We start from the raw sequence: 23,597 nt of genomic DNA on the forward strand, positions 1-23,597 counted from the left end.
TCCAGCAGATGGTGGTAAAGGTTCCCCTCCTTCAACAGGGAAGGGGTTACTATTCCACAATGTTTGTGGTACCGAAACCGGACAGTTCGGTCAGACCCATATTGAATTTAAAATCCCTGAACATTTACCTGAAAAGGTTCAAGTTCAAGATGGAATTGCTCAGAGCGGTAATTGCAAGCCTGGAAGAGGGGGATTTTATGGTGTCTCTGGACATAAAGGATGCTTACCTGCATGTCCCCATTTATCCACCTCATCAGGAGTACCTCAGATTTGTGGTACAGGACTGCCATTACCAATTCCTGACGTTGCCGTTTGGTCTGTCCACGGCACCGAGAATATTTTCCAAGGTAATGGCGGAAATGATGGTGCTCCTACGAAAGCAAGGAGTCACAATTATCCCATACTTGGACGATCTCCTCATAAAGGCGAGGTCCAGAGAGCAGTTGCTGATCAGCGTAGCACACTCTCGGGAAGTGTTGAAACAGCACGGCTGGATTCTGAATATTCCAAAGTCGCAGCTGATTCCTACGACGCGTCTGCCCTTCCTGGGCATGATTCTGGACACGGACCAGCAGAAGGTGTTTCTCCTGGCGGAGAAGGCTCAGGAGCTTGTGACTCTGGTCAGAAACCTCTTAAAACCAAAACAGGTGTCGGTGCACCAATGCACGCGAGTCCTGGGAAAGATTGTGGCGTCATACGAAGCCATTCCCTTCGGCAGGTTCCATGCGAGGAACTTTCAGTGGGACCTGTTGGACAAGTGGTCCGGATCGCATCTTCAGATGCATCGGCTGATCACCCTATCCACCAGGGCCAGGGTGTCTCTTCTGTGGTGGCTGCAAAGTGCTCACCTTCTCGAGGGCCGCAGGTTCGGCATACATAACTGGGTCCTGGTGACCACGGATGCAAGCCTCCGAGGATGGGGGGCAGTCACTCCACTCAGGGAAGAAACTTTCAAGGGCTGTGGTCAAGTCAGGAGACTTGTCTGCACATCAATATCCTGGAACTAAGGGCCATATACAACGCCCTGAGTCAAGCGGAGCCTCTGCTTCGCAACCAACCGGTGCTGATTCAGTCAGACAACATCACCACAGTGGCTCATGTAAACCGCCAGGGCGGCACAAGAAGCAGGGTGGCGATGGCGGAAGCCACCAGAATTCTTTGTTGGGCGGAGAATCACGTGCAAGCACTGTCAGCAGTGTTCATTCCGGGAGTGGACAACTGGGAAGCAGACTTCCTCAGCAGGCACGACCTCCACCCGGGAGAGTGGGGACTTCATCAAGAAGTCTTCACACAGATTACAAATCGATGGGAACTGCCACAGGTGGACATGATGGCATCCCGCCTCAACAAAAAGCTACAAAGGTACTGCACCAGGTCAAGAGACCCTCAGGCGATAGCTGTGGACGCACTAGTAACACCGTGGGTGTTCCAGTCGGTCTATGTGTTTCCTCCTCTTCCTCTCATCCCCAAGGTGCTGAGAATCGTAAGAAAAAGAGGAGTGAGAACAATACTCATTGTTCCGGATTGGCCAAGAAGGACTTGGTACCCGGAACTTCAAGAAATGCTCACAGAGGACCCATGGCCTCTGCCTCTCAGACAGGATCTGTTGCAACAAGGGCCCTGTCTGTTCCAAGACTTACCGCGGCTGCGTTTGACGGCATGGCGGTTGAACGCCGGTGTCATGACTAAGGTTTTTGTGAACCCGGTGCTAGCGAAGTCTGCGCGGGCGACTGGAGGACTACACGAATACCACCACTGACCTGGTTTGGAAGTGTTGTGGACTCGGGATCTCTTCCGGTGACTGGGAAGAGGAACCGCGGCAGAGATGGCCGAATCCAGGTTCTCCTCATGCAGGATGAGGTCGGCAGACAGGAAGCACGTGTGGGCGCTGAAGGTCTCCTGAAAGACAGAACTGGAAAGGCGCTGATGAATCAGTGAAGAATAACAGGTACAACTGTGCTAAAGTGCACGGGGTGCTTGGGGACACTGAGATGCTTGGAGACACTGAAGTGCTTGGAGACACTAAGGTGCTTGGAGACACTGAGGTGCTTGGAGACACTGAGGTGCTTGGAGACACTGAGGTGCGTGGAGGCACTGAGGTGCGTGGAGACACTGAGGTGCGTAGAGGCAGTGGGGTGCGTAGAGACACTGGGGTGCTGAGGCACGGAGGTGCTGGAAGCACGGAGATGCTGAGGCACGGAGGTACTGAGGCACGGAGGTGCTGTGGCACGGAGGTACTGAGGCACGGGGGTGCTGTGGCACGGAGGTACTGAGGCACGGAGGTACTGAGGCACGGAGGTGCTGGAAGCACGGAGGTACTGAGGCACGGAGGTACTGAGGCACGGAGGTGCTGAGGCACGGAGGTGCTGGAAGCACGGAGGTACTGAGGTGCTGAGGCACGGAGATGCTGAGGCACGGAGGTGTTGGAAGCACGGAAGTACTGAGCTCTGGAGATCCCAACTACAACAGTAGTAAAACTGAAACACGACAGCTGTGGTTTTCAGTGGAGAACATGGAATTCAGTACTGTGCCTTTAAGACGAAACATTGCAGCTGTGCCTTTACATTGAGACTCAGGGAAATGGTGAAATCAAATGGCAACACACAAGTAAACCAAACGGTAACAAGGGAACAGAGTTTCCACAGGAACTTAGGTACAAAGGTTACCTTAAGAGAGCTCAGCATAAAGACTCACACAAGGCTGTATGTGACACGAGGAACTGGCCCAGATTGTAACTCAGCCTCCTGATTTATACTTCCTGGTCCTTGATGATTGGTGAGCAGGATTAGGTGATGCAGACAGTCTCAGGCTGGCAGAGGATTGGACAACTCTGGGTCAGGTGAACAGACACTGTCATGTGACTACTCTAGCCAAGGCTGTGATGTAGAATGAGGCCTAGCAGGCCGAGAGAACACTGAAGCCTGGACTTCTGCAAAACACAGGATGCTGGCTTTTAGACCTAAAGTTCAGATTACTGAATTCAGCCTCACACAGGAGATCACCACAGGTGGAGCTAATTAACTATTACCTCTCAGGCAGAGAACTCAGGAAAACTCATAGTGCTGACAAGCTGTTTAACTCCGTGAGTGAAAGGACACAGGATCCAGGACAGATGGCAGGGGTAAGTCACCAAATATAAAACCTACAGTCAGGATTGTGACAGTATCCCCCTCTTCAAGGGTGGACTCCGGACACCCATCTTGAATCTTAGAGGAACTTGAGAAATTCATACAGAAGAATTTAGGACCTTCGTTGATGCCTCTTCTTCTTACGGGAACGTTTGGTTTTGACCAAGGACAGCGGGATCTCCTGTAAAGAAAAACCTTCCTTAGAAAACATGGGGCCTCCCAAGAAAGGAGTAGCATCATGAACTGGATCAAATTCAGAGTCTGAGTCCAAGTCTAATGGAAGATATGAATCTCCCATAGATACACAGTTTGCAGATGAAAAGGAGGTGCACTGGAGTTTTAAATTCTCTGGGCTAGGAGAGACTCCAACATGAGCAATTTTAATGGTCGGATTCTTACCGAAGGAGATTCTTAGATTATCCCTGGGAGGACAGCACAAACTTCCTTCTGCATTCCCTTTAGAGCAGGATATCTTTACCGAGTCAGATTCCATAGGTTTAGGACCAAATTCTTTAACCACAGCATTACTAAAAGTCTGTAAGTCATGGAACACAGGATCATTACTCTCAAAAAGCATGTTGGCCCACTCCAAAGCTCTTCCTCTGAATGCCAGGAACAGATATCGAGTAACGTTGGAAGGAGTTACTGCACCTGAAGGATCAGACTCCATCCGAGAGAGAAATTGTTCAACCAGAGCAGCGTATTGCAGTAAATCTCCATCGAAGTAAATAGGTGGTAAACCATCAGACGAAAGCTTAGAGGCTGAAACTGGAGAAATCTTTGACTGGACGAGTAGGACTGGATTGGATCCGAGGATACTTGAATTGGCCGGAACCAAAGGAGACTGACCAGGCTGGTCCTGGAGTAACACTGGACCGGCTGGAACCGGAACGAACTGACCAGGCGGAGCCTGGAGTATTGCTGGACCGGCTGGAACCGGGACGGACTGACCAAGCTGGGCCTGGAGTATTGCTGGACCGGCTGGAACCGGGACAGACTGAGCCCTTTCTTCACGGGGCTGAACTAAGGCAGGAGCCCCCTCTTCACGGGGCTGGGCTGAGGCAAAAGCCCCCACTTCACGGGGCTGGGCTGAGGCAAGAGCCCGCACTTCACGGGGCTGGGCTGAGGCAAGAGCCCCCACTTCACGGGGCTGGGCTGAGGCAAGAGCCCCCACTTCACGGGGCTGGGCTGAGGCAAGAGCCCCCACTTCACGGGGCTGGGCTGAGGCAAGAGCCCCCACTTCACGGGGCTGGGCTGAGGCAAGAGCCCCCACTTCACGGGGCTGGGCTGAGGCAAGAGCCCCCTCTTCGCGGGGCTGGGCTGAGGCAAGAGCCCCCTCTTCGCGGGGCTGGGCTGAGGCAAGAGCCCCCTCTTCGCGGGGCTGGGCAGCACTCTGTAGACTCTCTGGCTGGGCAACACTCTGTAGACTATCTGGCTGGGCAGCACTCTGTAGACTCTCTGGCTGGGCAGCACTCTGAAGACTCTGGCTGGGCAGCACTCTGAAGACTCTCTGGCTGGGCAGCACTCTGAAGACTCTCTGGCTGGGCAGCACTCTGAAGACTCTCTGGCTGGGCAGCACTCTGAAGACTCTCTGGCTGGGCAGCACTCTGAAGACTCTCTGGCTGGGCAGCACTCTGAAGACTCTCTGGCTGGGCAGCACTCTGCAGACTCTCTGGCTGGGCAGCACTCTGTAGACTCTCTGGCAGGGCAGCGCTCTGTAGTCTCACTGGCTGGACAGCGCTCTGTAGTCTCACTGGCTGGACAGCGCTCTGTAGTCTCTCTGGCAGGGCAGCGCTCTGAAGTCTCTCTGGCTGGGCAGCGCTCTGAAGTCTCTCTGGCTGGGCAGCGCTCTGAAGTCTCTCTGGCTCCCTCACTGGGGCTGAAGACACGGACGCCCCCCCTGGGGCTGGACACTCTGAAGACGCCCCTCCTGGGGCTAGACACTCTGAAGACGCCCCTCCTGGGGCTGGACACTCTGAAGACGCCCCTCCCGGGGCTGGACACTCTGAAGACGCCCCTCCCGGGGCTGGACACTCCGAAGACGCCCCTCCTGGGGCCGGACACTCCGAAGACGCCCCTCCTGGGGCTGGACACTCTGAAGACGCCCCTCCTGGGGCTGGACACTCTGAAGACGCCCCTCCTGGGGCTGGACACTCTGAAGACGCCCCTCCTGGGGCTGAAGACACGGACGCCCCCCCTGGGGCTGGACACTCTGAAGACGCCCCTCCTGGGGCTAGACACTTTGAAGACGCCCCTCCTGGGGCTGGACACTCTGAAGACGCCCCTCCTGGGGCTGGACACCCGGACTCCTCTGTGACTCTAAATGGCTTGAATATTCTTCTCTGGACACCCAACTTGGGATAAGGTCTTTTAATCACCGGACCCCAGTCATAAATTTGAGTCTCTTTCCGAGTAGCCATCTTGATACCCCCGTCAGAAGTAGCAGGGTCGGCTACTGTGGATGACTTGTAGACATGAGCACTGTGATACTGAGATTTGTCACCATTCCCTGGCTTGCGAAGAATGCAGTCTTTAACAAAATGACCGGAATTTCCACAGTAAAGACAGAGGTGTAGCTCCCTACGCCGCTGACGTTCAGCTTCAGAGAGCTTGGGCCGTGGATAGCTCTGATGAACAACTTTTCCTTGCACAGAGGAAGAGACTCTATTAACTGGTTGGGACAAAACAGGATCAACAACGTTGGTAGTATTCCTGAGGAGATCAGGCATCACAGAGAGAATACTAGGCAAAAGTTCTTGTAACTGTAGTAACATCTGGTAGAAAATCTGTAGTTGGTCAGGAGTCTTAGAGCAGAAGGTCAGAGAATCTCTGGAGAAAGAATACCGCTGCAGACACTGTGCCAATTGATGCTGAGTCGACTCCAGACCTTCCAAGCGTCCTGCAATATTGCTTAGGAGGTCCTGCGTCAGACAAACACTTTCGGCCGGGTCCATGTGGCCAGTTCCTACTGTCATGACTAAGGTTTTTGTGAACCCGGTGCTAGCGAAGTCTGCGCGGGCGACTGGAGGACTACACGAATACCACCACTGACCTGGTTTGGAAGTGTTGTGGACTCGGGGTCTCTTCCGGTGACTGGGAAGAGGAACCGCGGCAGAGATGGCCGAATCCAGGTTCTCCTCATGCAGGATGAGGTCGGCAGACAGGAAGCACGTGTGGGCGCTGAAGGTCTCCTGAAAGACAGAACTGGAAAGGCGCTGATGAATCAGTGAAGAATAACAGGTACAACTGTGCTAAAGTGCACGGGGTGCTTGGGGACACTGAGATGCTTGGAGACACTGAGGTGCTTGGAGACACTGAGGTGCTTGGAGACACTGAGGTGCGTGGAGGCACTGAGGTGCGTGGAGACACTGAGGTGCGTAGAGGCAGTGGGGTGCGTAGAGACACTGGGGTGCTGAGGCACGGAGGTGCTGGAAGCACGGAGATGCTGAGGCACGGAGGTACTGAGGCACGGAGGTGCTGTGGCACGGAGGTACTGAGGCACGGGGGTGCTGTGGCACGGAGGTACTGAGGCACGGAGGTACTGAGGCACGGAGGTGCTGGAAGCACGGAGGTACTGAGGCACGGAGGTACTGAGGTACGGAGGTACTGAGGCACGGAGGTACTGAGGCACGGAGGTGCTGGAAGCACGGAGGTACTGAGGTGCTGAGGCACGGAGATGCTGAGTCACGGAGGTGCTGGAAGCACGGAGGTGCTGAGGCACGGAGGTGTTGGAAGCACGGAAGTACTGAGCTCTGGAGATCCCAACTACAACAGTAGTAAAACTGAAACACGACAGCTGTGGTTTTCAGTGGAGAACATGGAATTCAGTACTGTGCCTTTAAGACGAAACATTGCAGCTGTGCCTTTACATTGAGACTCAGGGAAATGGTGAAATCAAATGGCAACACACAAGTAAACCAAACGGTAACAAGGGAACAGAGTTTCCACAGGAACTTAGGTACAAAGGTTACCTTAAGAGAGCTCAGCATAAAGACTCACACAAGGCTGTATGTGACACGAGGAACTGGCCCAGATTGTAACTCAGCCTCCTGATTTATACTTTCTGGTCCTTGATGATTGGTGAGCAGGATTAGGTGATGCAGACAGTCTCAGGCTGGCAGAGGATTGGACAGCTCTGGGTCAGGTGAACAGACACTGTCATGTGACTACTCTAGCCAAGGCTGTGATGTAGAATGAGGCCTAGCAGGCCGAGAGAACACTGAAGCCTGGACTTCTGCAAAACACAGGATGCTGGCTTTTAGACCTAAAGTTCAGATTACTGAATTCAGCCTCACACAGGAGATCACCACAGGTGGAGCTAATTAACTATTACCTCTCAGGCAGAGAACTCAGGAAAACTCATAGTGCTGACAAGCTGTTTAACTCCGTGAGTGAAAGGACACAGGATCCAGGACAGATGGCAGGGGTAAGTCACCAAATATAAAACCTACAGTCAGGATTGTGACAGCCGGATCCTAGCGGAAAAAGGCATTCCGGATGAAGTTATTCCTACGCTGATAAAGGCTAGGAAGGACGTGAAAGCGAAACATTATCACCGTATATGGCGAAAATATGTTGCTTGGTGTGAGGCCAGGAAGGCCCCTACAGAGGAATTCCAGCTGGGCCGGTTCCTGCACTTCCTACAGTCAGGAGTGACTATGGGCTTAAAATTAGGGTCCATAAAGGTCCAGATTTCGGCTCTATCTATTTTCTTTCAAAAGGAACTGGCTTCACTTCCTGAGGTTCAGACATTTGTAAAGGGAGTGCTGCATATTCAGCCCCCTTTTGTGCCACCAGTGGCACCTTGGGATCTTAACATGGTGTTGAGTTTCCTGAAATCTCACTGGTTTGAGCCACTTAAGACCGTGGAGCTAAAGTATCTCACGTGGAAAGTGGTCATGCTATTGGCCTTAGCTTCGGCTCGGCGTGTGTCAGAATTGGCGGCTTTGGCACATAAAAGCCCCTATCTGGTTTTCCATATGGACAGGGCAGAATTACGGACTCGTCCGCAATTTCTGCCGAAGGTGGTGTCATCTTTTCATTTGAACCAACCTATTGTGGTGCCTGCGGCTACTCGTGACTTGGAGGATTCCAAGTTGTTAGATGTAGTCAGGGCTTTGAAGATTTATGTAACCAGAATGGCTGGAGTCAGGAAAACTGACTCGCTGTTTATCCTGTATGCATCCAACAAGCTGGGTGCTCCTGCTTCAAAGCAAACTATTGCTCGCTGGATCTGTAACACGATTCAGCAAGCTCATTCTGCGGCTGGATTACCGCATCCAAAATCAGTGAAAGCCCATTCCACAAGGAAGGTGGGCTCTTCTTGGGCGGCTGCCCGAGGGGTCTCGGCATTACAGTTTTGCCGAGCAGCTACTTGGTTGGGTTCAAACACTTTTGCAAAATTCTACAAGTTTGATACCCTGGCTGAGGAGGACCTTGTGTTTGCCCATTCGGTGCTGCAGAGTCATCCGCACTCTCCCGCCCGTTTGGGAGCTTTGGTATAATCCCCATGGTCCTTACGGAGTCCCCAGCATCCCAGAGTCCCCAGCGTTAGAGAAAATAAGATTTTACTCACCGGTAAATCTATTTCTCGTAGTCCGTAGTGGATGCTGGGCGCCCGTCCCAAGTGCGGACTTCTTCTGCAATACTTGTATATAGTTATTGCTTAATTAAGGGTTATGTTATGTTGGCATCCGTTTGTTTGATGCTCTGTTGTTGTTCATACTGTTGACTGGGTAGGTTATCACAAGTTATACGGTGTGATTGGTGTGGCTGGTATGAGTCTTACCCTGGATTCCAAAATCCTTTCCTTGTAATGTCAGCTCTTCCGGGCACAGTTTCCTTAACTGAGGTCTGGAGGAGGGGCATAGAGGGAGGAGCCAGTGCACACCAGTAGTCCTAATTCTTTCTTAGAGTGCCCTGACTCCTGCGGAGCCCGTCTATTCACCATGATCCTTACGGAGTCCCCAGCATCCACTACGGACTACGAGAAATAGATTTACCGGTGAGTAAAATCTTATTTTTCCTCTTTCTTTCTTTCTTTGTTTGTTTCTTTCTTTTTTTCTTCTTTCTTTTTTTCTTCTTTCTTTTTTTCTCTTTTTCTCTTTTTCTTTCTTTCTCTTTCTTTCTTTCTTTCTTTCTCTTTCTTTCTTTCTTTCTTTCTTTCTTTCTTTCTTTCTTTCTTTCTTTCTTTCTCTTTCTCTTTCTCTTTCTCTTTCTCTTTCTCTTTCTCTTTCTTTTTCTCTTTCTTTCTTTCTTTCTTTCTTTCTTTCTTTCTTTCTTTCTTTCTTTCTTTCTTTCTTTCTTTCTTTCTTTCTTTCTTTCTTTCTCTTTCTCTTTTTCTTTCTTTCTTTCTTTCTTTCTTTCTTTCTTTCTTTCTTTCTTTCTTTCTTTCTTTCTTTCTTTCTTTCTTTCTCTCTCTTTCTTTCTCACACTGCCTATCCCTCTCTCCCTAATACTCTCTCTCTCTGACATGGTCTCTCTCTCCCTGACACTGTCTCTATCTCTCTTTCTCTGACAGTCTCTCCCCTTCTCTTTCTCTCTTTATCCCTAATACTGTCTCTCTCTCTATCCCCTTGACAATGTCTCTCTACCCGTCTCTCCCTGACACTATCTCTCTCTCCCTCCCTGTCAATCTCTCTCCCTGACACTGTTTCTCTCTCCCTTTTTCTGACACTGTCTCCCTCTCTCTCCCTCCCTGACACCCTCTCTCTCTCTCTCTCTCTCTCGTTCTCTCTCCCTCTTTCTCTCCCTGACACTCTTCAACAAATAATTTCAGGCAGAAGTCCTATTTCAATATATTTCTAATAAATGGCAGTACCCAGCATAATGATTTCATTTGGCTCAGACTTCAGACTGGACATGCACAGGAGCTGATATGGGATTAGCACTGAGACATCACGCACAATTATGGAAACAGCAGCAAGATACCCCAGCTAAGCCAGCAAGACATGAAATGAGTTCAAATTAAAAAGTGAAGATTTAATGGCGTGAGGTGCTGCGGCTTAGAGGTCCTGAGCCCGAAACCAGACAGTTCCTTACACCCCCACTTGCATGTACCATGTTTTGTAGCTTTGTTCTCAACCTCTTTCACTTTTTTAGATCCGCAGGTGGAAGCCGGTTTGATGGATTTCCTGCTTTTCGGAAGCCTCATTTCGGCGGTTGACCCTGTTGCTGTGTTGGCCGTGTTTGAGGAGGTGCACGTGAACGAGACGCTGTTTATCATAGTATTTGGAGAATCGCTGCTCAATGACGCTGTCACAGTGGTAGGTGTTTCGGATTCAGTCGCCCTGTATTGCGCACCTGTCCACCTATAGCACTCTAATTGTTTGTGCACAGTGGGGGTAATTCAGAGTTGATCGCAGCAGCAAATTTGTTAGCAGTTGGGCAAAACCATGGGGGTAATTCCAAGTTGATCGCAGCAGGATTTTTGATAGCAACTGGGCAAAACCATGTGCACTGCAGGGGAGGCAGATATAACATGTGCAGAAAGAGTTAGATTTGGGTGGGTTATTTTATTTCTGCGCAGGGTAAATACTGGCTGCTTTATTTTTACACTGCAAATTAGATTGCAGATTGGACACACCACACCCAAATCTAACTCTCTCTGCACATGTTATATCTGCCTCCCCTGCAGTGCACATGGTTTTGCCCAGTTGCTATAAAAAATCCTGCTGCGATCAACTTGGAATTACCCCCCATGTGCACTGCAGGGGGGCAGATGTAGCGTGCAGAGAGAGTTAGATTTGGGTGGGGTCTGTTCAAACTGAAATCTAAATTGCAGTGTAAAAATAAAGCAGCCAGTATTTCTCTAATGTCCTAGTGGATGCTGGGGACTCCGTAAGGACCATGGGGAATAGACGGGCTCCGCAGGAGACATGGGCACTTTAAGAAAGAATTTAGATTCTGGTGTGCTCTGGCTCCTCCCTCTATGTCCCTCCTCCAGACCTCAGTTTGAATCTGTGCCCGGACGAGCTGGGTGCTGTTCAGTGAGCTCTCCTGAGCTTGCTGTAAGAAAGTATTTTGTTAGGTTTTTTTATTTTCAGGGAGCTCTGCTGGCAACAGACTCCCTGCATCGTGGGATTGAGGGGAGAGAAGCAGTCCTACTCTCTGCAGATAGGTCCTGCTTCTTAGGCTACTGGACACCATTAGCTCCAGAGGGATCGTACACAGGATCTCACCCTCGTCGTCCGATCCCGGAGCCGCGCCGCCGCCCCCCTCGCCGAGCCGGAAGACAGAAGCCGGGTGAAAGAAGCAAGAAGACTTCGAAATCGGCGGCAGAAGACTCCAGTCTTCACTGAGGTAGCGCACAGCACTGCAGCTGTGCGCCATTGCTCCCACACTACACCCACATACTCCGGTCACTGTAAGGGTGCAGGGCGCAGGGGGGGGCGCCCTGGGCAGCAATTAGAGACCTCTTTGGCAAAAGTTTGCATAATATACAGTTGGGCACTGTATATATGTATGAGCCCCCGCCAAAAATTGTACATTAAAGCGGGACAGAAGCCCGTCGTCAAGGGGGCGGGGCTTCTTCCTCAGCACTCACCAGCGCCATGTTTTTTCTCCACTGCACCGCTGAGAGGAAGCTCCCCAGCCTCTCCCCTGCAGTTACACGGTAGAAGAGGGTAAAAAGAGAGGGGGGCACATAATTAGGCGCAAAAATCAATATAAACAGCAGCTACTGGGTTAACATTAAGTTACTGTGTTATTCCTGGGTTAATAGCGCTGGGGTGTGTGCTGGCATACTCTCTCTCTGTCTCTCCAAAGGGCCTTATGGGGAAATTGTCTTCAGATGAGCATTTTCTGAGTGTGTGGTGTGTCGGTACGTGTGTGTCGACATGTCTGAGGTAAAGGCTCCCCTAAGGATGAGATGGAGCAAATATGTGTGTGAGGGGTGTCTCCGTCAACAACGCCGACACCTGTTTGGCTATGTGTAATTAAGTGCTAAGGTGAATTTATTGCACAAAAGATTAGAGAACAGACAGGGAATCTACCCATGTCTGTCCCTATGTCGCAGAGACCTTCAGAGTCTCTCAATGATCACTATCCAAAATAATAGACACTGATATCGACACGGAGTCTGACTCCAGTGTCGACTACGATAATGCAAAGTTACAGCCAAAATGGCAGAAAAGTATTCAATATATGATTATTGTAATAAAAGATGATTTGCATATCACTGATGACTCATCTGTCCCTGACAGAAGGGTACACATGTTTAAGGGGAAGAAAGCTGAGGTAAATTTCCCTCCTCTCATGATGAAAAAGAGCGGGAATCTCCAGACAGGAGACTGCAGTTTCCCACAAAGAATTCTCAGGGAGTATCCTTTCCCTACTAGGGCCAGGATACGATGGGAATCTTCCCCTAGGGTGTCACGTTTGCCCAAAAGGTAGCCCTGACTTAACAGCTATCTTCAGGGATCCTGCAGATAGCGTGCACATTCTGGTACATTACTCAGACCGGCGATTGTGTCGGCATGGGTCTATAGCGATGTAGCAGCATGGACAGGTACCTTATCAGCAGAGATTGAGACCCTAGTATGTATATATATATATATATATATATATATATATATATGTGTATATATAGAGATATATATATTTCTCTGACGTCCTAAGTGGATGCTGGGGACTCCGTCAGGACCATGGGGAATAGCGGCTCCGCAGGAGACAGGGCACAAAAGTAAAAGCTTTAGGATCAGGTGGTGTGCACTGGCTCCTCCCCCTATGACCCTCCTCCAAGCCTCAGTTAGATTTTTGTGCCCGGCCGAGAAGGGTGCAATCTAGGTGGCTCTCCTAAAGAGCTGCTTAGAGTAAAAGTTTTGTTAGGTTTTTTATTTTCAGTGAGTCCTGCTGGCAACAGGCTCACTGCATCGAGGGACTTAGGGGAGAGAAGTGAACTCACCTGCGTGCAGGATGGATTGGCTTCTTAGGCTACTGGACACCATTAGCTCCAGAGGGAGTCGGAACACAGGTCTCACCCTGGGGTTCGTCCCGGAGCCGCGCCGCCGACCCCCTTGCAGATGCCGAAAAGTGAAGAGGTCCAGAAACCGGCGGCTGAAGACTTTTCAGTCTTCATAAGGTAGCGCACAGCACTGCAGCTGTGCGCCATTGTTGTCAGCACACTTCATAGCAGCAGTCACTGAGGGTGCAGGGCGCTGGGGGGGGCTCCCTGGGCAGCAATGATAGTACCTTATTCTGGCTAAAAATACATCACATATAGCCCCTGGGGGCTATATGGATGTATTTAACCCCTGCCAGGTCTCAGAAAAACGGGAGAAGAAGCCCGCCGAAAAGGGGGCGGGGCCTATTCTCCTCAGCACACAGCGCCATTTTCCCTCACAGAAATGCTGGTGGGAAGGCTCCCAGGCTCTCCCCTGCACTGCACTACAGAAACAGGGTTAAAACAGAGAGGGGGGGCACTTATTTGGCGATATGACTATATATATTAAAATGCTATAAGGGAAAAACACTTATATAAAGGTTGTCCCTGTATAATTATAGCGTTTTTGGTGTGTGCTGGCAAACTCTCCCTCTGTCTCCCCAAAGGGCTAGTGGGGTCCTGTCCTCTATCAGAGCATTCCCTGTGTGTGTGCTGTGTGTCGGTACGTGTGTGTCGACATGTATGAGGACGATGTTGGTGAGGAGGCGGAGCAATTGCCTGTAATGGTGATGTCACTCTCTAGGGAGTCGACACCGAAATGGATGGCTTATTTAAGGAATTACGTGATAATGTCAACACGCTGCAAGGTCGGTTGACGACATGAGACGGCCGGCAAACCAATTAGTACCTGTCCAGGCGTCTCAAACACCGTCAGGGGCGTTAAAACGTCCTTTTACCTCAGTCGGTCGACACAGACACAGACACGGACACTGACTCCAGTGTCGACGGTGAAGAAACAAACGTATTTTCCTTTAGGGCCACACGTTACTTGTTAAGGGCAATGAAGGAGATGTTACATATTTCTGATACTACAAGTACCACAAAAAAAAGGGTATTTTGTGGAGTGTGAAAAAACTACATGTGGTTTTTCCTGAATCAGATAAATTAAATGAAGTGTGTGATGATGCGTGGGTTTCCCCCGATAGAAAATTATTGGCGGTATACCCTTTCCCGCCAGAAGTTATGGCGCGTTGGGAAACACCCCTTAGGGTGGATAAGGCGCTCACACGCTTATCAAAACAAGTGGCGTTACCGTCTCCAGATACGGCCGCCCTCAAGGAGCCAACTGATAGGAGGCTGGAAAATATCCTAAAAAGTATATACACACATACTGGTGTTATACTGCGACCAGCGATCGCCTCAGCCTGGATGGGCAGCGCTGGGGTGGCTTGGTCGGATTCCCTGACTGGAAATATTGATACCCTTGACAGGGACAGTATTTTATTGACTATAGAGCATTTAAAGGATGCATTTCTATATATGCGAGATGCACAGAGGGATATTTGCACTCTGGCATCAAGAGTAAGTGCGATGTCCATATCTGCCAGAAGATGTTTATGGACACGACAGTGGTCAGGTGATGCAGATTCCAAACGGCACATGGAAGTATTGCCGTATAAAGGGGAGGAGTTATTTGGGGTCGGTCCATCGGACCTGGTGGCCACGGCAACAGCTGGAAAATCCACCTTTTTTACCCCAAGTCACATCTCAGCAGAAAAAGACATCGTCTTTTCAGCCTCAGTCCTTTCGTCCCCATAAGGGCAAGCGGGCAAAAGGCCAGTCATATCTGCCCAGGGATAGAGGTAAGGTAAGAAGACTGCAGCAGGCAGCCCATTCCCAGGAACAGAAGCCTTCCACCGCTTCTGCCAAGTCCTCAGCATGACGCTGGGGCCGTACAAACAGGTGCGGTGGGGGGTCGTCTCAAGAGTTTCAGCACGCAGTGGGCTCACTCGCAAGTGGACCCCTGGATCCTATAAGTAGTATCCCAGGGGTACAGATTGGAAATCCGAGACGTCTCCCCCTCGCAGGTTCCTGAAGTTTGCTTTACCAACGTCTCCCTCCGACAGGGAGGCAGTATTGGAAACAATTCACAAGCTGTATTCCCAGCAGGTGATAATCAAAGTACCCCTCCTACAACAAGGAAAGGGGTATTATTCCACACTATATTGTGGTACTGAAGCCAGACGGCTCGGTGAGACCTATTCTAAATCTGAAATATTTGAACACTTACATACAAAGGTTCAAATCAAGATGGAGTCACTCAGAGCAGTGATAGCGAACCAGGAAGAAGGGGACTATATGGTGTCCCTGGACATCAAGGATGCTTACCTCCATGTCCCAATTTGCCCTTCTCACCAAGGGTACCTCAGGTTCGTGGTACAAAACTGTCACTATCAGTTTCAGACGCTGCCGTTTGGATTGTCCACGGCACCCCGGGTCTTTACCAAGGTAATGGCCGAAATGATGATTCTTCTTCAAAGAAAAGGCGTCTTAATTATCCCTTACTTGGACGATCTCCTGATAAGGGCAAGGTCCAGAGAACAGTTGGAGGTCGGAGTAGCACTATCTCAAGTAGTTCTACGACAGCACGGGTGGATTCTAAATATTCCAAAATCGCAGCTGTCTCCCGACGACACGTCTGCTGTTCCTAGGGATGATTCTGGACACAGTCCAGAAAAAGGTGTTTCTCCCGGAGGAGAAAGCCAGGGATTTATCCGAGCTAGTCAGGAACCTCCTAAAACCAGGAAAAGTGTCAGTGCATCATTGCACAAGGGTCCTGGGAAAAATGGTGGCTTCTTACGAAGCGATTCCATTCGGCAGATTTCACGCAAGAACTTTTCAGTGGGATCTGCTGGAAAAATGGTCTGGATCGCATCTTCAGATGCATCAGCGGATAACCCTGTCTCCAAGGACAAGGGTGTCTCTTCTGTGGTGGCTGCAGAGTGCTCATCTACTAAAGGGCCACAGATTCGGCATTCAGGACTGGGTCCTGGTGACCACGGATGCCAGCCTGAAAGGCTGGGGAGCAGTCACACAAGGGAAAAAAAAAAAAAAAAAAAAAATTTCCATGGAGTGTGATCAAGTCTGGAGACTTCTCTCCACATAAATATACTGGAGCTAAGAGCAATTTACAATGCTCTAAGCTTAGCAAGACCTCTGCTTCAAGGTCAGCCGGTATTGATCCAGTGGGACAACATCACGGCAGTCGCCCACGTAAACAGACAGGGCGGCACAAGAAGCAGGAGGACAATGGCAGAAACTGCAAGGATTCTTCGCTGGGCGGAAAATCATGTGATAGCACTGTCAGCAGTGTTCATTCCGGGAGTGGACAACTGGGAAGCAGACTTCCTCAGCACGACCTCCACCCGGGAGAGTGGGGACTTCATCGGGAAGTCTTCCACATGATTGTGAACCGTTGGGAAAGTCCAAAGGTGGACATGATGGCGTCCCGCCTGAACAAAAAACTGGACAGGTATTGCGCCAGGTCAAGAGACCCTCAGGCAATAGCTGTGGACGTTCTGGTAACACCGTGGGTGTACCAGTCGGTGTACGTGTTCCCTCCTCTGCTTCTCATACCTAAGGTACTGAGAATTATAAGACGTAGAGGAGTAAGAACTATACTCGTGGCTCCGGATTGGCCAAGAAGGACTTGGTACCCGGAACTTCAAGAGATGCTCACAGAGGACTCATGGCCTCTGCCGCTAAGAAGGGACTTGCTTCAGTAAGTACCATGTCTGTTCCAAGACTTACCGCGGCTGCGTTTGACGGCATGGCGGGTTGAACGCCGGATCCTAAGGGAAAAAGGCATTCCGGAAGAGGTCATTCCTACCCTGGTCAAAGCCAGGAAGGAGGTGACCGCACAACATTATCACCACATGTGGCGAAAATATGTTGCGTGGTGTGAGGCCAGGAAGGCCCCACGAAGAAATTTCAACTCGGTCGATTCCTGCATTTCCTGAAAACAGGAGTGTCTATGGGCCTCAAATTGGGGTCCATTAAGGTTCAAATTTCGGCCCTGTCGATTTTCTTCCAGAAAGAATTGGCTTCAGTTCCTGAAGTCCAGAAGTTTGTCAAGGGAGTACTGCATATACAACCCCCTTTTGTGCCTCCAGTGGCACTGTGGGATCTCAACGTAGTTCTGGGATTCCTCAAATCACATTGGTTTAAACCGCTCAAATCTGTGGATTTGAAATATCTCACATGGAAAGTGACCATGATGTTGGCCCTGGCCTCGGCCAGGCGAGTGTCAGAATTGGCGGCTTTGTCTCACAAAAGCCCATATCTGATTGTCCATTCGGACAGGGCAGAGCTGCGGACTCGTCCCCAGTTTCTCCCTAAGGTGGTGTCAGCGTTTCACCTGAACCAGCTTATTGTGGTACCTGCGGCTACTAGGGACTTGGAGGACTCCAAGTTGCTAGATATTGTCAGGGCCCTGAAAATATAGGTTTCCAGGACGGCTGGAGTCAGGAAAACTGACTTGCTGTTATCCTGTATGCACCCAACAAACTGGGTGCTCTTGCTTCTAAGCAGACGATTGCTAGTTGGATGTGTAGTACAATTCAGCTTGCACATTCTGTGGCAGGCCTGCCACAGCCAAAATATGTAGATGCCCATTCCACAAGGAAGGTGGGCTCATCTTGGGCGGCTGCCCGAGGGGTCTCGGCTTTACAACTTTGCCGAGCTGCTACTTGGTCAGGGGCACACCCTGGCTGAGGAGGACCTGGAGTTCTCTCACTCGGTGCTGCAGAGTCATCCGCACTCTCCCGCCCGTTTGGGAGCTTTGGTATAATCCCCATGGTCCTGACGGAGTCCCCAGCATCCACTTAGGACGTCAGAGAAAATAAGATTTTACTTACCGATAATTCTATTTCTCGTAGTCCGTAGTGGATGCTGGGCGCCCATCCCAAGTGCGGATTGTCTGCAATACTTGTACATAGTTATTGTTACAAAAATCGGGTTATTATTGTTGTGAGCCATCTTTTCAGAGGCTCCGCTGTTATCATGCTGTTAACTGGGTTCAGATCACAGGTTGTACAGTGTGATTGGTGTGGCTGGTATGAGTCTTACCCGGGATTCAAAATCCTTCCTTATTGTGTACGCTCGTCCGGGCACAGTATCCTAACTGAGGCTTGGAGGAGGGTCATAGGGGGAGGAGCCAGTGCACACCACCTGATCCTAAAGCTTTTACTTTTGTGCCCTGTCTCCTGCGGAGCCGCTATTCCCCATGGTCCTGACGGAGTCCCCAGCATCCACTACGGACTACGAGAAATAGAATTATCGGTAAGTAAATTCTTATTTAAAGATGCTGTCTTAAGAGATATATATATAAAACATACCCAAAGAGACATTAGTCTACTGGGTTCTAGAGTCAACGCTATGTCGATTTCTGCTTGACGTGTCCTGTAGAATATGCAATGGACAGATGATGCCGACTTAAGAGGCATATGGAAGGCTGAGGATTGTGTGGAGAAGGGATCTCGGACCTGGTCTCCACAGCTATAGCTGGTAATTCTGATATTTCGCCTTATATTCCTGCACAGCCTAAGAAAACACGACATTATCAAATGCAGCTTTTCGAACACAAAGAAACAAGAAAGTCCGAGGTGCGTCCTTTCTTGCCAGAGGCAGGGGCAGAGGAAAGAAGCTGCACAACACAGCTAGTTCCCAGGAACAGAAGTCCTCCCCGGCCTCTACAAAATCCACCGCATGTCGCTGGGGCTCCACAGGCGGAGCTAGGCCCGGTGGGGGCATGTCTTCGTAAGTTCAGCCACAAGTGGGTTCACTCCCTGTTGGATCCCTGGGCAATAGATATTGTGTCTCAGGGATACAAGCTGGACTTTGAGGAGATGCCCCCTCACCGACGGCCCTGCCGGCTTCCCCCCACGAGAGGGAAATAGTGTTAACTGCAATTCACAAATTGTATCTTCAACAGGTGGTGGTCAAGGTTCCCCTCCTTCAACAAGGAGGGGGTTATTATTCGACCATGTTGTAGTCCCGAAACCGGACGGTTCGGTCAGACCCATATTGAATTTAAAATCCCTGAACATATACCTGAAAAGGTTCAAGTTCAAGATGGAATCGCTAAGAGCGGTCATCGCAAGCCTGAAAGGGGGAGATTTTATGGGTCTCTGGACATAAAGGATGCATACCTTCATGTTCCCATTTATCCACCTCATCAGGCGTGCCTCAGAATTGCGGTACAGGATTGTCATTACCAATTTCAGACGTTGCCGTTTGGTCTCTCCACGGCCCCGAGAATATTCACCAAGGTAATGGCGGAAATGATGGTGCTCCTGCGGAAGCAAGGTGTCACAATTATCCCGTACTGGGACGATCTCCTCATAAAAGCGAGATCAAGAGAGCAGTTGCTGAACAGCGTATCACTTTCTCTGGAAGTGTAACGGCAACACGGCTGGATTCTATATATTCCAAAGTCGCAGTTGGTTCCTACAGCTCATCTGCCTCTCCTAGGCATGATCCTAGACACAGACCAGAAAAGGGTTTATCTCCCGATAGAGAGAGCTCAGGAGCTCATGACACTGGTCAGGAATCTATTAAAACCAAAACAGGTGTCAGTGCATCACTGCACTCGAGTCCTGGGAAGGATGGTGGCATCATACGAGGCCATTCCCTTCGGCAGGTTCTATGCGAGGACCTTCCAATGGGACTTACTGGACAAGTGGTCCGGATCACATCTTCAGATGCATCGGTTAATCACCCTGTCCCCCAAGGCCAGGGTGTCACTCCTGTGGTGGCTGCAGAGTTCTCACCTTCTAGAGGGACGCAGATTCAGAATTCAGGACTGGGTCCTGGTGACCACGGACGCTAGCCTCCGAGGGTGGGGAGCAGTCACACAGGGAAGAAATTTCCAAGGGCGGTGGTCAAGTCAAGAGACTTGCCTTCACATCAACATCCTGGTACTAAGGGCCGTATACAGCGCCCTACGACAAGCGGAGCACTTGCTTCGCGACCAACCGGTTCTGATTCAGTCAGACAACATCACCGCAGTGGCTCATGTGAACCGCCAAGGCGGCACAAGGAGCAGAGTGGCGATGGCAGAAGCCACCAGAATTCTTCGCTGGGCGGAGAATCACGTAAGCGCTCTGTCAGCAGTGTTCATCCCGGGAGTGGACAACTGGGAAGCAGACTTCCTCAGCAGACACGACCTTCACCCGGGAGAGTGGGGACTTCATCAGGAAGTCTTCACACAGATCACATATCAGTGGGAACTGCCACAGGTGGACATGATGGCATCCCGCCTCAACAAAAAACTACAGAGGTATTGCGCCAGGTCAAGAGACCCTCAAGCAATAGCGGTAGATGCCCTGGTGACACCATGGGTGTTCCAGTCGGTCTATGTATTTCCTCCTCTTCCTCTCATACCAAGGTGCTGAGGCTAATAAGAAAAAGAGGAGTGAGAACAATCCTCATTGTTCCAGATTGGCCACGAAGGACCTGGTATCCAGATCTGCAAGAAATGCTCACAGAGGACCCGTGGCCTCTCCCTCTAAGACAGGACCTGTTGCAACAGGGGCCCAGTCTGTTCCAAGACTTACCGCGGCTGCGTTTGACGGCATGGCGGTTGAACGTCGGATCCTAGCAGAAAAGGGCATTCCGGACGAGGTCATTCCTATGCTGATAAAGGCTAGGAAGGAAGTGTCCGCTAATCATTATCACCGTATATGGCGAAAATACGTTTCTTGGTGTGACGCCAGGAATGCTCCTACAGAGGAATTCCAGCTGGGCCGTTTCCTCCACTTCCTACAGTCGGGAGTGAATTTGGGCCTGAAATTGGGCTCCATTAAGGTCCAGATTTCAGCCCTATCCATTTTCTTTCAAAAAGAGTTGGCTTCTCTACCAGAAGTTCAGATGTTTGTAAAGGGAGTGCTGCATATTCAGCCTCCTTTTGTGCCTCCAGTGGCACCTTGGGATCTTAACGTGGTGTTAAGTTTCCTGAAATCACACTGGTTTGAACCACTTAAAACGGTGGAGTTAAAATATCTCACGTGGAAGGTGGTCATGCTATTAGCCTTGGCTTCGGCTAGGCGTGTGTCAGAATTAGCGGCTTTGTCACATAAAAGCCCCTATCTGGTTTTCCATATGGATGGAGCAGAATTGCGGACCCGTCCACAATTTCTGCCAAAAGTGGTGTCATCTTTTCATATGAACCAACCTATTGTGGTGCCTGTGGCTACTCGTGACTTGGAGGATTCCGAGTTACTGGATGTGGTCAGGGCTTTGAAGGTTTATGTAGCCAGAACGGCTAGAGTCAGGAAAACGGAGTCGCTGTTTATCCTGTATGCATCCAACAAGCTGGGCGCTTCTGCTTCAAAGCAAACTATTGCTCGCTGGATCTGTAACACGATTCAGCAGGCTCATTCTGCGGCTGGATTGCCGCTGCCAAAATCAGTTAAAGCCCATTCCACTAGGAACGTGGGCTCTTCTTGGGCGGCTGCCCGAGGGGTCTCGGCATTACAACTATGCTGAGCTGATACTTAGTCAAGGTTCAAACACTTTTGCAAAATTCTACAAGTTTGATACCCTGGCTGATGAGGACCTATTGTTGCTCAATCGGTGCTGCAGAGTCATCCGCACTCTCCCGCCCGTTTTGGGAGCTTTGGTATAATCTCCATGGTCCTTACAGAGTCCCCAGCATCCACTAGGACGTTAGAGAAAATAAGATTTTACTTACCGGTAAATCTATTTCTCGTAGTCCGTAGTGGATGCTGGGCGCCCGTCCCAAGTGCGGACTTCTTCTGCAATACTTGTATATAGTTATTGCTGCAATAAGGGTTATGTTATTGTTGCATCAGGGTTGTACTGATGCTCTGTTGTTGTTCATACTGTTGACCGGGTAAGTTTATCACAAGTTATACGGTGTGATTGGTGTGGCTGGTATGTATCTTGCCGTGGATTACCAAAATCCTTTCCTTGTACTGTCAGCTCTTCCGGGCACAGTTTCTCTAACTGAGGTCTGGAGGAGGGACATAGAGGGAGGAGCCAGAGCACACCAGAATCTAAATTCTTTCTTAAAGTGCCCATGTCTCCTGCGGAGCCCGTCTATTCCCCATGGTCCTTACGGAGTCCCCAGCATCCACTACGGACTACGAGAAATAGATTTACCGGTGAGTAAAATCTTATTTTACCCTGCACAGAAACAAAATAACCCATCAAAATCTAACTCTCTCTGCACATGTTATATCTACCCCCCGCCCCCCTGCAGTGCAGATGGTTTTGCCCAACTGCTAACAAACTTGCTGCTTTGATCAACTCTGAATTACCCCCAGTGTCCTGTGGCATTAGTAAGTCTAGGTTACGTAACATTGGCAGGTAACTAAAGCAGTGGTTCCCGGACTCGGTCCTCAAGGACCCCTAGCAGTCCAGGTTTTACAGATATCCATGGCTCAGCAGAGATGGTTAAATCATAGTGACTGAGGTACTAATTAAGATATGCAGTTAATTCCCCGACTATAAGGATCCGGGCGGTCTTAATACTGACGCCGGAATCCCGACAGCGAAAACAATGCCAGCGGTCAATATCCCGACAGATTGGCAGTATTCCCTATAGAGTGGTGGTCCACGCCACCACCCGAGGGGGAATAGAATAGTGACCCTCAATCCTAACTAATACAGTAGGTCAACAACGAATAACTTAAAAAAAAAAGACTAATCCGCTCATTTAAGGGTTTCGTGTACCCGCCACCGGCATACAGAAGAGACGGCCATTTTGTTGGCAGCCCTAATATTCATGAATGATCTGACAAGCTCAGCCCATCCAATGGCTTTCTCCAGTGTGTCTGCTGGTGGCACATCCACTAATAATATCCATAACTTATTGTGGCTGGGGCTTAGTGAGTACCACACCAGATGTTGTAACATATCCTGTGTGAATTTGCAAGCGGTGTATCCATGCAGCTTTGCATGAGTCCGCCACTTAGCCTGCCTGGAGAGGCAGGATGGGGGCGATCGGAGGTAGGCCAGAGTAGTGAGGGTGTGTTGTCATCATTGCAAACCTATGTAGATAGGAAAAAGGCGCAATTACGTCTGAGAAAGCCGTAGTATTTGCAGGTGGTCTTGGCAGATGCAAATAGCGGATGATGATGATGATGACGACTGCTCTAGCAAACTGCTTCGGATTGGCTGTTTGGCAGTGCTCCGCTGGTGATGATTGGCTATTCCTTCAATCGCTAGGGCATAGATTATGCTTGTGTGTGTGTGTGTGTGTGTGTGTGTGTGTGTATTTTAGCAAAAATATGTTGTTGTTTTTTTTAAATCAGGAACACCCTGAGTTCCAGGGTCCTGTGCCCCCGAGAGCAGCGGTGGTATTAGAGTGTCTGATTCGAAAGTTGACATTATGATAATGTAGTTGACAGTCGTTGAAAGACGGGCAATGCGACCTGCTGGTCTCATTACTTATTCAGCAGCTGCGAGTGACACACAGACCTCTCTCTCTCCCTGCCTCTCTGTACTCCTGGCTGTATGATGTAAAGGCTCATTATCAGGATCAGATGCTGTCACAGCAAAAA

The 23,597-nt window shown here is 50.1% G+C and overlaps 1 protein-coding gene across 2 annotated transcripts in view; it reads left to right on the forward strand.

Annotated features, from left to right (window-relative positions):
• Window positions 1–23,597, forward strand: part of SLC9A5 (solute carrier family 9 member A5) — a 362,632-nt gene that overhangs the window by 138,236 nt on the left and 200,799 nt on the right. For both annotated transcript variants that reach the window (XM_063945599.1, XM_063945598.1), the window contains exon 3: window positions 10,230–10,393. In XM_063945599.1, the coding sequence (XP_063801669.1) occupies window positions 10,230–10,393 (164 nt within the window). The remainder of the gene's footprint in view (window positions 1–10,229; window positions 10,394–23,597) is intronic.

This window comes from Pseudophryne corroboree, chromosome 11 (genome assembly GCF_028390025.1).
Source record: "Pseudophryne corroboree isolate aPseCor3 chromosome 11, aPseCor3.hap2, whole genome shotgun sequence".
In the NCBI taxonomy this organism is placed as follows: Eukaryota; Metazoa; Chordata; class Amphibia; order Anura; family Myobatrachidae; genus Pseudophryne; species Pseudophryne corroboree.